The 13,145-nt window shown below is 53.0% G+C and overlaps 1 protein-coding gene across 1 annotated transcript; it reads left to right on the plus strand.

The window, feature by feature from the left end:
• Positions 1-1,995: 1,995 nt before the first annotated feature.
• On the plus strand, positions 1,996-10,297 carry CRYGN (crystallin gamma N). The gene is given in 4 exon segments (XM_075550906.1): positions 1,996-2,055; positions 2,057-2,242; positions 3,723-3,781; positions 10,291-10,297. Coding segments are annotated over 4 exon segments (312 nt in total).
• The last annotated feature ends 2,848 nt before the right edge of the window (positions 10,298-13,145 follow it).

The following is a 13,145-nucleotide window of genomic DNA, read 5'->3' on the forward strand; positions in this document are numbered from 1 at the left end:
AGAGACCCTGCAGTCCCCTTTTTAAGGGCAATCATCCCGGGCCCAGTTCCATCCCTCCTCCATTCCTCCCCCCCCTTTCCTGCCTGGTGAGCAGGGTTTGGAAGTTTGCCACCACCCAGTGGCCATCCCCAGTGACCACGTGGAGAGGCGCCCCAGGCCCCGCATGCCCTACTGCTCTAATGTGGCAGACCTGGCAGAGCGCTGCCAGCAGGCAGTTCCTTTGTCCCTGCAACTCAAAGGCAGCAGGACCAGACCCGTCTATATGGCAGCTGCCCTGGGGGTGGGGGGCCTGAACACCGCGGCACAAGGTAAGTGCACTTGGCAAAGTGGAGAGAGCTTCAGAGACTGTGGGGGCTTTGGGAGACCCTCAAGCAGCCCCCCTCCACTCCCTCCTCTGCCCTTTCCGGGAGGAAATATAGTGGGTCGCTGCCGCATTGCCAGGCTATGGTGCTTTTTCATAGGCAGGCTTGGCACAGTTTCAACCTGTGTCTGACCCAGGGTGGGGAGGATGGCACGCCCACCATTTCCCTTCCCAGCTTACATTAGGAACTGGGTGGGTTGGTGCTGGCACCCTAAGGTACCTTCTCATTTGGGAGTCCAAGTCTCCCTGCTCTCTGAGATGTCGCTGAGGGATGGGTCTGTGTAGGCAGGTGGCCTCCACCTTCTCACTCACCATCAAGGGCCTTTGCCGGTCTACACTGGCTGGATTGCACTTCCAAAACCACCCAATCACCAAGCCTTCCTGGGCTCACACTGCATCCATAGAGGGAGTGCCGGTGCTGGGTATCTGCCCTGTCACCCCGCACACCCACATCTGTGTGGCGGCAGAGGGAACCACAGCTGGCTGGCCCTTTATCAAGGCTTCCTCCCTGCTGCTCACGATTCTGGGGCCAAGGAACACGGCCAAGCCTGGCTTCAACCCTCTACTGTCGGGTCAGTTCTGACTTATGCTCACCCTATAGGCCAGCGTCCAAGTGTTCCCCAGGGTTTCTGACCCTGGAACTCTCTATGGAGACAGAAAACTCACCTTTCTCTCCAGGAGGGCCTGATGATATCCAACTTCTGACTTCGCAGTTAGCAGTCCAGCGCCTCAGCCTGTGTGCCACCAGGATGACTTGCCTGGCTCCACGGGGAGCCGGAACTGGAAGAGAAGTGTTACAGCCTCCTGAGAACTGAAAACATTTGCATTACCATAAGCGATTAGCTTGGATTCCAGACTTCTGGGCAGCATTACTTGCCTCTTAACAGCCCCTACTCAGGACACCAGCCTGGAAACCTAAGCGGTAAGTCCATTGCAGATGAAGCCCAGCAGGAAGTGAGTTTGGAGGCGGTTGACATTCCATGTTTTGTTTGGTGATGAGGAGAAGCTGTCTGTGCTACGTCGCTCTTGGACACACTGACCGATCCAAGTTCCAGATTGGACATCTCTCTGGGACCCAAAGGAATAGAATTCCGCTAAGAATAGAAATCCCTTTTCGGAGAATAGAAGGCCTTTTCCCGGCCTGCAAGTGGAGTCCATTCAAGAGGCCCGGTCCTCAGAAACTTGCCTTTTGGGGAAAATAATGAGGAGCTATGAGGGTGGGGTTGTGGGTAAAGTGTTCTCTTCTGAAATATGTCCTCGAATGTCATGATGGATATTCCATTGTAGCAATAAACAACAACATCAAATGCACCAGTGGACATTTGAAAAGAACCTATTGTCAAATGACTCCTAGACAAAGGGTTTGGTTTTTTTGTCTGATATCGACTGATATTTAGCTGCTCAGTGAAAGTCTCCTGAGGGGTGGGAAGGCCCCTCATGCTGTGTCTGAGGACAGCCTTTCATAGAAAGAAGGGCGGAACCCCCACCTCTGCTCTTTGTCCCAGTCAACAAGTATTGACTGAGCCCTGCTCTGTGCAGTAGAACTGGGTACCGGTGTTCTCGAAGCTGGAGACCCCCCGACTGAAAGGAGAAAAACACGTGAGTCCAGTCTCTCTTATCTGACCTTCCAGACCATGCTCTGTGAGGGCAAGCACTTCATGGGGATGAAGCTGGAGGTTTGGGGGCACTGCGACCAGCCTCCAGGACCGAGGCTTGGTGAATGGGATAAACTCCCTGTGAGTGGGGAGTGGGGCCTGGGCTTGCTTCGAGCACCCCGACTTCCAAGGCCAGCAGTTCATCCTGGAGCATGGGGACGACCCTGACTTCCTCCCCTGGAATGGCCACAATGACCATAGGGGCTCCTGCCAGCCTGTCCGGATGGTAAGCCTACCATTCCCTTGAGAGCTGGGCTAGGGAGTCACACCCGATCAAAGACTTCCATGCTCTGCCTTTATGTGGTCTGATTTCCTAGACCCTGGCCACGCCTCCCAGAGCCTGTCGTCCCATTAAAAGATGTTTTTCCTGTGTCTGTTCCTCATGGCCCTGCCAATAGATCCAAACTCCCTGCCCAGCCAGTTTTCAATCAAGTACCTGTGCATGCATCGGAAAGCCACTTTCCAATTCTGATGCCAACATGTTGCTAACTTGCTCGTTGAAAACATAAGGTGGAATTTGCCACCCGTCTGGGAAGGAAGAAAGGAGATCCTAAAGTACAGCTGCTTTGACCTGGGACAGTACCTCCTCTTGCTGGAGAACGCTGGAGTATTTCCCAGGAGTCACCTCTTTGCTCAACTCGGAGTGACTGATGGGGGAAGTTCAGCTGTGTGGGGAGAGCTGAGGACTATTCAGTGTCTGGCTGGTCTATGAGAAAAGTGAGAAAGATGCTCCTTGAATTCTCCCTCCCCCCGACTCCCCCTCACCCAGCCCAGTCAAAAGTATGAACCTGCTGGGGGAGGTCCTGGTGTTTGGGATGAGAAGCAACAGGCTCTTGAGAGCAGGCGTGAGCAGCCCCCCTTGTGTGGGTGTGCAGATTTCCCCTGGTGAGCATCTGCCAGCTTCCTGGAAGGGACCTGCATCAGCCCCATCTCTTGTCTCCATTCTTTGCAAAACCAGCTGGGGAGGTTGGCCTCCCAAGTGGTAAGAATGAGCTCTTTATAGAATTGGTCATTTGGAAAGACCTGATCTTCAACCCTGCCTAATGCTCTTTCTATGGGAAAATTACGCCGGCTATGTAGTGAGTGCAATTTTCCAGAGAGCCCTCCTGGACCCAGCCTTGCTGGAAATGGGGACCAGATGCTAAAATCCCCCTTTGTCTTCTGGAGAGATGACATGGGAAATCTCATAAGGAGACATAGGTCCTGGTCCAAGTGACCCATGATGTAGGGGTCAGCAGGATTTCAGCTAGAAAGATTGTGATTGTTTTAATCCATAATTCCACTACAGCTTTAAAATACCATAATTTGATCCATAGCATGTGGTCCAGAGAGAGGGGTAAGAGCATGCTATGAAGGCCAGGGTAAAAGGGATGTCCCTTGAGGGGCTCATGACCCACCTCTTGAGGCAGCAACTGGCCTGTGGACACCCGTGAGCAGGCCACTGGCCTTCTCTGGTCCTTAGACTCTTTGCATGTAAGAAGAGGACGCTGGACTCATTCAGGTGAGTTGAAACTTTTTGCAAAAATAGAACCCATTCACCTACTCAAATCTGTGGAACTCACTTGTCCTGACACACGGAGCTCAGCCCTGCCCTGGGCAATTCTCAGCTCCTTCAGCACTGGGTCTTCCTTTTCTGAATGGGGACTGGGGATGTGAACTCAGGAGTGCTTCTCTTCTTTCCTTCCTTCCCTCCTTGGATCCTGGAGCATGGGGAGCATTTCCACCTGGAAACCTTTGGGCCAAGAATGCCGTCAGCTGCCTCAAGGTGTCGGGGGATGGCGCATGAGTCATGCTCTAGGGGGCCATGGCCTGTGCCAAGGTCAGGAATCAGACCCCCACCCTAGAGGCCCTTTCCCACCCTAGGCTTCCCCCTTCCCATGCCCCTTGTCAAAGACAAACAGGAGTGGCTTCCTCCACAGCCTGGGAGGATCATCGCCAGGGAACACCAGGTGCAGAGGTGCCTGGAGGGTAGGTCCTCCCTCTGGACCACAGAAGAGTGGGAGAGAGAGAGAGCCATGGGGCAAACTGTAAGGGTGCTGGGTAACGGAGTTGATTCTGGAGGTGGCACTCTGGGTCCCTTCCAGACAAAGGCGGGCTGTTCACCAGGAGAAGCCCTGAGTCTGTCAAGGCATGAGACGGTCGTCAGGAGAAGGCAGTCTTAGGGAGTCCTTGCTGGTCTAAGACACATCCCACAGCGTGGACGGCTCTAACAGAAAATCTCCTTCCACTGAAATCCAAATTCCAAGTGCCATCTCTCAGGGGCAGAGCTTCCAGGTCCCTTGATGACCAGGTGGCATATCTCTTACCCGCCTGTGTGCTGACTGGCTTCACCTGCTCCTTTGTATCTCAAGAGCTAGATTTAAGACGCGCCCTAACTAATTCCGGCCTCATTAACAAAAGAGAATCTTCCCAAAGCACACGTGCCATCGCTTCTACAAGCAGAGGGTTAGAATTCTAACATGTATTCTGTAGGGGGACACAATTCTACTCCTCACAAAGATGGGCCTGCCCCTCTGCGCCAGGAGAGGTAAGGGACGACTGGACACTTCTCCCTTAGAGAGGGGTAGAGTTTTGAGGGGAGGGTTTGGGAAGATGGACAAGGCCTGGGGGGGAATCTGCCTGAACCCAGGGGCTGTCTGCTTGCCCTCCCCACATGATGAACTGATTAAGAACACCCCCTTCCTGCTCCCATCAGTCCCCTCATCTTCACCTGGGGAATGCTCTAAGCTGGCCCCACCCACAGTGGGTCAGGCCTAGAGACAAGAGGCCCTGGGCTGGCCGGAGTCTCCACGAAGGGGCCTGCTGGTTCTACCTGGACCCTCTCTGCCTTCTCATGTCATGGCTCAGCAGACTGGCTGCGGGTAAGGGGTGGAGACGGGAAAAGGGAGGTTGAGGGGGGTATGCGTGTGGGAGAGCTGGCCGAAATGGCAGCGCACTGGCTCAGCAGCTGCCTGGCCTTCGCGGCCCCTTCCCTGCATGGGATCTCATCTAAAACAAGGGCACTGGGGCAGAGTGGTTCAAACATTCTGAATCAGTGTCTCATGGGGAGAGAAAGTTCTGGGATGGGTGGACCAAGGCGTTCAACTTCGGCGTAGACCCGGCAATGGTTAGAGGCCACCAGCCCCCTACAAAAGAGAGCACAATTTCCCATCCATGGTAAAATGAAGCCAAGATCCAACCAACCAGCAAAACAACATGACAAACCCACTGTCACCAGGTTGGTTCCCACTCAGAACAGCAGGGTTCCTGGAGCCTGGTAGATCCCAAAGCTCCATTTTTTTCCCAGAGTGGTGGGAGACGCTGGGATGGAGAGACCCGATTGCTTCCACCCGTTCCTCCCGTGCACTGTGCCTGCCTACTCCCCATGCACACAGCACATCAGCCTCCAAGTGGGAAGTGGTGCCAAGCAGAGCCTTTCCCGCCTCCTCCAGACAGTCCCATATCCCGAAGCTAGCAGAGTGAGGCGGCAACACAGTCCCCAGGTCTCTTCCTGGGAGACACACACCTTCCCCAGGCAGAGAGGGTCTCTCTGCCCCCCCATGTACCCCAATAAGCACACCTCCTCCAGAAGGGAGCCATGCTTGATTACCTGGACTAGTTTCCCTTCCCTCAGCTCTCTGGCTTGACCCCATCCTTCCCACAGTGCTCCTGGGTACTTAATACACGTGCTCACTGGCTCTGCTCTCTGAGTGGTAGTAGCTTACCCAGGAAGGAGTGGAGTAGAAGAGGGATGGGGGAAGAAGCGCATCCAGAATCACCCCAGTTTCTGTGATCACCATCCTGGGCTGGTCCAGAATGTCATGGTCCCTGAACATCACCCCGTGAGAAGTGCCACAACCTACACCCAACATGCCCACGGGGGGATGAAAGGAAAGGAAGCCAACAAGGAGGCGAATGAGGTACCAGCCTGGTCTCCAGATGAAATGAGATGACCCGGGAGCTGGGAGGGGACACTAGGTGGGACAGGGTACCACCAGGGCCCAGGCTCAGCCCAGGCCAGCTCTGCTCTGCATTCCAGGTGGTCATTCTGCCTTCTCCCTTGCCACCCAATCTTCTCTGTTCGTGGTGGGTCCTGTAAGACAGCCCAACTATCCTGGCCGTGTGTTCGTGGTAGAGCAGGGTGCCGTCCGAAGCTGCTCTGCCTGGGAGGCCCACAGCTCTCGGATTCAGTCCCTCCACAGAATTGTCAACTACTTCTAGCCAGGCCTGTCTGCCTGCCACTGGCCAGACTGTCCCTGGGACCTGGAGAATCCCAGAGCCCCAGAGCATGAGATAGTAGGGGATAAAAGCCAGATTCTGAGCAGGCTTCGGGTAGTTGTGCTGGCTCCTCCTGACCCTCCAGGCAGTGCGGTGGGACACCTTGGGTCCTGCAAAGAGTAGGATGATCCAAGACTAATCCTAGGATTTGAGAGATGCATCTTTCCTTCATTCCCTACATCCACAAACATTCCTCCCCAGAGGAGGCAGGACACTTGAAGGCGCCCAGTTGTGGAATGTCTAGTCCTGCCCTTTCATTTCATATTTATGGGGCCCATCTCATATAGTTCAGGTCTCCAAACAAGCTCTTAATCGGAGCCAGGAGTGCCCAGCCCGTTGCCTCCTGGGCCAGTTGTTAAGTACATTGAGTCAGCCGGGACTCACAGTGCACTGTGTACAACAGAAGCAAGCATGGCCCTGTCTCTCACCATCCTCACAAGCACGGTTATGTCTGACCCCCTGATGGCAGCCACTGTGTCCATCCCACTCCTGACCGTCTTCCCCTTTTCACTGACCCTTGACTTCCCCTTTTTCCAGGGACTGTTCTCCCCCGATCACGTGCCCAATGCACATGAGATGAAGCCTCGCCATCCTTGATTCTAAGGAGCATTGGGGCTGTACTTCTTCCAAGACAGATATGTTTGTTCTTCTGACCGTCCACACCAGCACCCTAATGCAAATGCATTGATTCTTCTACAGTCTTCTGTGTCCATCGTCCAACTTTCACATGCATACGAAACGATTGAAAAACACCACATTTTGAAGTGACAATACCACGGCAAACCTTAGTCCTCAAAGCGACATCCTTGCTCATCAGTACTCTAAAAGAGGTCTTGTGCGGGAGGTTTGTCCATTGCAATGCCGTGCTTGATTTCTTGATCGCTGCTTCTGTGAGAGTTGATTGGGGAATCCAAGCAAAATGAAATTCTTGACAACTGCAGTGTTTTTGTTTTGTTTTGTTTGAGTTACCGTTGCATCTTTACGCAAAAGCTTCTTTGAAAGTCAACTTAGCATTTTCCACCAACCAGGAGCGGAAGCTTTCACGGGTTTCACAATCTTTTACTTAGGTGCTGCCATTGTGGGAGCCTTAGTAGCAGCCATTGCTGTCTTTTAGGTGCTTGCATAGTCTTTTTTGCTTCCTTGGCAGCCCTGATCGCCTGTCCTCTTACTATCTTCAGGTTTCCGATTCCTCTTGGCCATTATAGCAGCAAGACATGCACCAGTGTTGGCCCTCTGGAATGTGACTGCACGGTGGGTGCTTTCCTTTTGAATTTCTTCCACTTGCTCCTTTTTGTACTTCCTTCTGTCGCGCTTACCTGCGCAGGGTTACTCTAGGAAAGGAATGCTGATTTGCACTTTGCATTAAGAAACTGGAAAACCTTCCCAGTGGTCCTAGTGTAGCACCTCCCATGTCCAGGGTGCATCTTGGACCCAGTGACTGCACAGATTCACCTTCCTGGCAGAAGCAGCAGAACATTGGGGATGATGGGGAGAGCCATCTTCAAATTTTTATCTGTTTAGCATGACGTTGTCTATGGGTCGAGTTGTGAGGATTTGGGTTTTCTCGACAATTAGTAGAAATCCATATTGAAGGCAGAAGCGCCCCAAATACTCCACAAGCAGTTACGTCCTTTGCATATAGAAAATTGTTAATAAACTTTCTTCTGATCCCGATGCCACATTCTTCCTTATATAGTCCAGCTTTTGCTCAGCATATAGATAAAATGTTGGAGCCATGGTAGTGTAGTGGTTACACTTCAACTGCAATCTGCATGGTCAGCAGTTCAAAAACACCAGCAGCTCTGAGGAGAAAGACTGAGCTTTCTACTCTCATAAACAGAGTCTCAAAACCCACAGGGGGTTGTAGTGAGACAGCACTGACTCAATAGCAGTGAGTTTATAGATAAAATGAGCACAATGAAGTGTTCTAGAAGTCCCATTCTTCTCAATGATATCTGTAGTTTGTTATGATCCACAGAGGTGAATGTCTTGCATAGTAAATATAACACGAGGAAGCAACTTTCTGGTGTGCTTTGCTTCCAGCCCAAATCCATCTGATATCAGTAATAATATCCATTGTTCCACATCCTCTTCTGAATTATATTTAAATTTCTGGAAGCTTCCTGTTGATGAATGCTGCAGCCATTTTAAAATTATCTTCAGCAAAATTTTACTTGCCTGTGATATTAATGATGGTATTCAACAGTTTGTGCGTCCTGTTGAGCCACCTTACTTTGGAATGGGCACAAATATGGATCTCTCCTGGTGATTGGTAGCTACCAATTTTCTTCCACATTTCTCGGCAGAGACAAGAGAGCACTTCCAGTGCTCATCAGCTTGCTGAAACATCTCACTGCGATTTCAGTTTCTGGAGCCTTGTTTTCCTCTAATACCTCAGCTTGGACTTCCTGGACTCCTTCCTACAGCATCATCAGTCCTTGACCCTGTGCTGCCTCTTGAAACGGTGAAATCTTGACTAGTTCTTTTTAATACATTGGCTCTGTATTCCTGCCATCTTCTTTTGATGCTTCCGGCACCACTCACTACTGCAACTCGAGGCTTGAAGTTTCCCCTCTGTTCTTTGAGCTGGATAGATACTGAGTGCATGCTTCCTTTTTGGCTTCCTAACTCCAGGTCCTCACTCATTTCATTGTAATGCTTTGTCTTCTTGAGTCACCTTTGGAATGTGCTAGTCAGCTCTCTTCCTTCTTCCCGTCACCCATTTGCTTTAGTGCGGGCTCATTCGGAAAGAGGACTACAGGAGAGGGAAGTCAGGGCTTCTGGGCCTCACCTGCCTCCCTGACTCAACAGCTCTGGGGCCACCACCCATGCACGTGGCCTGCGCCTGACCAAAAGCCTGGCTGAGACACATTTTGTTTTAGGCTCTGGGTTTCTCCCATGGACTATGGTGACCTCTTAGCTTAAATGGAGGCCCTTCTGAAAGGGTGGACAGAAACCCAGCCCACCCAGTCATTCCCCTAGGAATCCCAGCTCCATAGTCACCTGAAGGGAAAGACAGGAGGGGAATGTGGTGTGGGTGGCAGGGGTGGAGGAAAGGAGACTCAAGGGAGTGAGGGAAGTCCTCCTGAGGAAGGGAGGGAGCTTTCAGTGATGAAAGGGGAACCAGCCAAGCCACTCAGCCCCACACCTCACAGATGAGAACGGCACCTTCAGGAGAGGGCCCAGAAGAGGGAAGAACCCCACTGGCTGCACATCACTTACTGGTCCTGGGAACACCCAGTGGGCCCTGGGGAGGTGGGTGGGGCTCCAGCAGCTGGGACTCCTACTGGAAGGGACACAAGACTGTCTGGGATTGTTGGAACTAGGAAGACCCACTCCGGAGTGAGAGCGGAGAATCTCACAGCCCCTGTTCCACATGCTGGAGACATGCTGGCCAGGTAGTACTGCAGCCCTATGCCCATCCAGTCAGAGGCCCCAGATGGACAAGTTCCACAGTACAAACAGATGTTGTACAGGGTTTCTATTCTGAGGGGGCCTCAGTTCACTGGGCAGGGGGGGTGTCATAGAGAAGGACCACCAAAGACAGTGACTTCCCACTGTCCCCAGACCCAGGGCCCAGCTGAGCTTGGGTCAGGCGCTTGGAACAGCATGAATGGGCCCAATCACATGTAAGAGTCCTGACCACAGAGTCAAGCCCATTAGCCAGCTTGCTCCCACTCTGCACGGTGGCCGCTAGGTCCCTGCCCCAGCACATCGTGGCTTCTTGGCTGCCCACCCAACCTCGTCACCTGCCCTTACTGCACCCCTCATCTGTCATTTTCCTCCAGCATCTAGGGGAGCCTTGCTCCCCAAGAGCCACCCCAAAAAGCGCTTGACCAAAGTTGTTCAAACCAAATCAGTAATAGAGACTGGCTCCTACCTCCGTCCTCATCACACTGCCCTTGGGGTGCGAGGAGGAGCTGATAGGCCCCGGGCTGCTCCAGATGGTCCTGGTTCCTGACACCTTGGTCAGGCCACTCCCCTGAGCCTCAACTTCCCCCCCCCCCCTCTGTGCAGTGGGTGACAGCAGTGTTCCCTAACAGGGTGCCTGTGAGCGCCCAGGGGTCACCACCAGGCAACCAGGCCCAGCCTCCTTCTATGCAGCAGTTCTCAACCTGTGGGTCGAGACCTCTTTGGGGGGTGGGGAGGGGTGTCGAACGACCCTTTTACAGGGGTCACCCAATTCATAACAGTAGCAAAATGACCGTGATGAAGTAGCAATGAAAATAATGTTATGGTTGGGGGGGGTCACCACCACATGAGGAGCTGTATGAGTGGGGTGCGGCAGGCGGAAGGTTGAGGACCACTACTCTAGAGTCCTTCCCTCCCCTAGTTCTGCAAAGCAGCCGGGCCTCATTATGGGGGATTTATGATTCACCAATGGGTTTGTGCTCCTTATGACCTCCCCCTCCCCCCTGCCCCCTGCTTCCTAATCTGTCAGCCACTCTGCAGGAAGACAGGAAAACAAGATTCCCACGGAGAGCTGGCGGGCAGGCTGTACTGCTCTGTGAAGCTCGTCCAGGGATCCGTGTGGCCATGGCAGGCAGAAGGGGGAGCCTTCCTGTAGGAATGGGCGCCTGCAGCCACTGCAGATCCTTCCATCTCTATCCTGCAACCTGGAGACCTGAAACAGGAAGCCTGGGGTCCTTGTCTCTCTCCATCCCGGGCTTGCTCCGGTTGGCTGGGCCACCACAGAAGGGTTTGTTCTCCCCCATCAGGAGGGCTGACCCTAAGAAGGCTGTACCCTTTGGTGTCTGGGGCCCCTTTCCCACCCCAGGGAGTCCAGCTGTCCCTGCCACCTTGCCTCACCTCATCCAGAGCACCCTAAGCTCTCTCCTCTCCTGGGCTTGGCACTACCTATAAAATATCCCTTTGGGACGGGGACGGTTCCAACAGACTGCCAAGAAACCACAGCAGATTTTATACAAAAACCCGTCTAATGAAAAGTTTGATGGCCAGCGCTTGTCGTGGGAGTGCTCAGGGCCACGAGTGGAGAGTTGGGTCTCAAGGACTAGCCTGCAGGCCACCCTGAGCCTCACCTGCGCAGGCCCTGACCTTGCCCCTCTCCTCCCTTCCCTTGCCTGTCCAGTCCCTGCATGCACACCACCACGTGTGGCGTGAACACATTGCCCACAGAAGCCTGCGTAGTTCCGTGAAGATGTACAAATGCCCGGGGCAGGGTTATTCAGAGAGCCAAGGGTGAAGCCCAGCCTTGGCCTAGACTTCCTGACTCAGCTCTGCTTCGCCACACAGCAAGGCTGCGGCGGCTTGGGAACACGGGAAGGCGTGCTTTCTTTCACAGCTTGCAAAGACTGGGGCTGTAACATGAACTTTTTAGGAAAACTGGTTCCTAGCCTCCTGCTGCTTGTGGTTTAAGCCCCTCTTTGGAATCCACTTTTTCAAAACAATCCTAAAAAGCCCAGCTGAAGCTTCTCCGTGGCCTTTGGGGGTGGGGGTGGGGTCGTGTGTGTGTGTGTGTGTGTGTGTGTGTGTGTGTGTGTGTGTGTGTGAGAGTGTGTGTGAGAGAGAGAGAGAGAGAGAAAGTTCCCAGGGACACATCCTTGGAGCTGGCCTTCAAGCTTGGGGAAGGGTTGGCTGGCCCTTGAAACCAGACCTTTGCAGGGGACAGTGGAGGGGAGCAGCAGGACAGTAAGGATCCTAGTCCTGGTTTATGGTTTATCCTCTAAGGAATGCCCACTGTGTGGGGAGGGGTGTGATCTGCCAGGGGGATCAAGGCTGAAAATCCATTTCGAAACAAAAGAAAGCCTAGCAGTAGCTAGGATCTCTTCCGTTGGGAATCAGAGCAGTCAGAAGGCTGAAGCTAAGTGCTTTTCGTACTCACCCTGCTCCATCCAAGTGCTGTGCGCGCTCCAGGGTCCCTTTCCACAGAAATACCCTAAGGCCGGGGAGGCTGGCCCCAGTGCCAGGAGCAGAAAACAGGGCACTGTTCCCGCCTCCCAGCTGAACTGGGGCTAACCCCGCACCAGGGATTCCTGAGCCATGCGGACAAAGACACACACAGCAGTGTGAGTAGGCGCCACCCACCAACCAGGCTGCCAAGGGCAAATCCTGTAACAGGCTGGCACTGTTCTCCAGGAAACAAGAACGCTTCCTAATGCAGCTCAGTGAGATGGCACCAGCCTTCAGAGAAAGTCGATTCTCAGACCGCTTTTCACAGTCATGTGGACACAGGGGGCGCCAAGACCAAGCGTCCACAACTGAGCTTTAGTGCTTACTGCCATGGAACCACTACAGGATGGGGTAGGACTGCCTCTGTGGGTTTCCAAGACTACCTCTTTATGGGAGTCGAAACCCTCATCTTCTTCCGAGGCCGTGGTTTCTAACTGCTAACCTCAACGTTAGCGACCCCCTGCATAGCCCACTACTCCACCATAACCCGCTGGCTCTGAGATAGGGAAAGTGCTTTTCAAAATATTTTGTGGAGGATTTCTGAAAGGGTGGTGAGGAAACATAAATACAAGCGGAGCCAGGGTCCGGTTAGCATTCCTAATTAAACATCGCCTGAAATCCTGTGCTCTTTGCCTGAGATGGTCTGAAAACTAGGCCAAATCAAGCAGGGAGACGGAATCAGAGTCCAAAAGATAAAAAGAATCCAGTTTCCCAGGGCAGCACAGCCATTCCTGGGCTTGAGGCCAAAGAGAAATATCTCCCATGGTCCCTTAGGAAAAGCTGGTGACTCATGAGCTATCTCCTTAGCATTCGCCCTCCTGCAAGCAAAATAACAAGTTCACAGGATCTGGGTTAATAGCATCCCACAATGCCATGGGGCAAGCCAGTGGCATTAGGTCAAAGTAGACATTTTGTTGGGGAAATTTTAATATCACTTGTTTACATATGAACGTTTAACTAAT

This window comes from Tenrec ecaudatus, chromosome 5, assembly GCF_050624435.1.
Source record: "Tenrec ecaudatus isolate mTenEca1 chromosome 5, mTenEca1.hap1, whole genome shotgun sequence".
In the NCBI taxonomy this organism is placed as follows: Eukaryota; Metazoa; Chordata; class Mammalia; order Afrosoricida; family Tenrecidae; genus Tenrec; species Tenrec ecaudatus.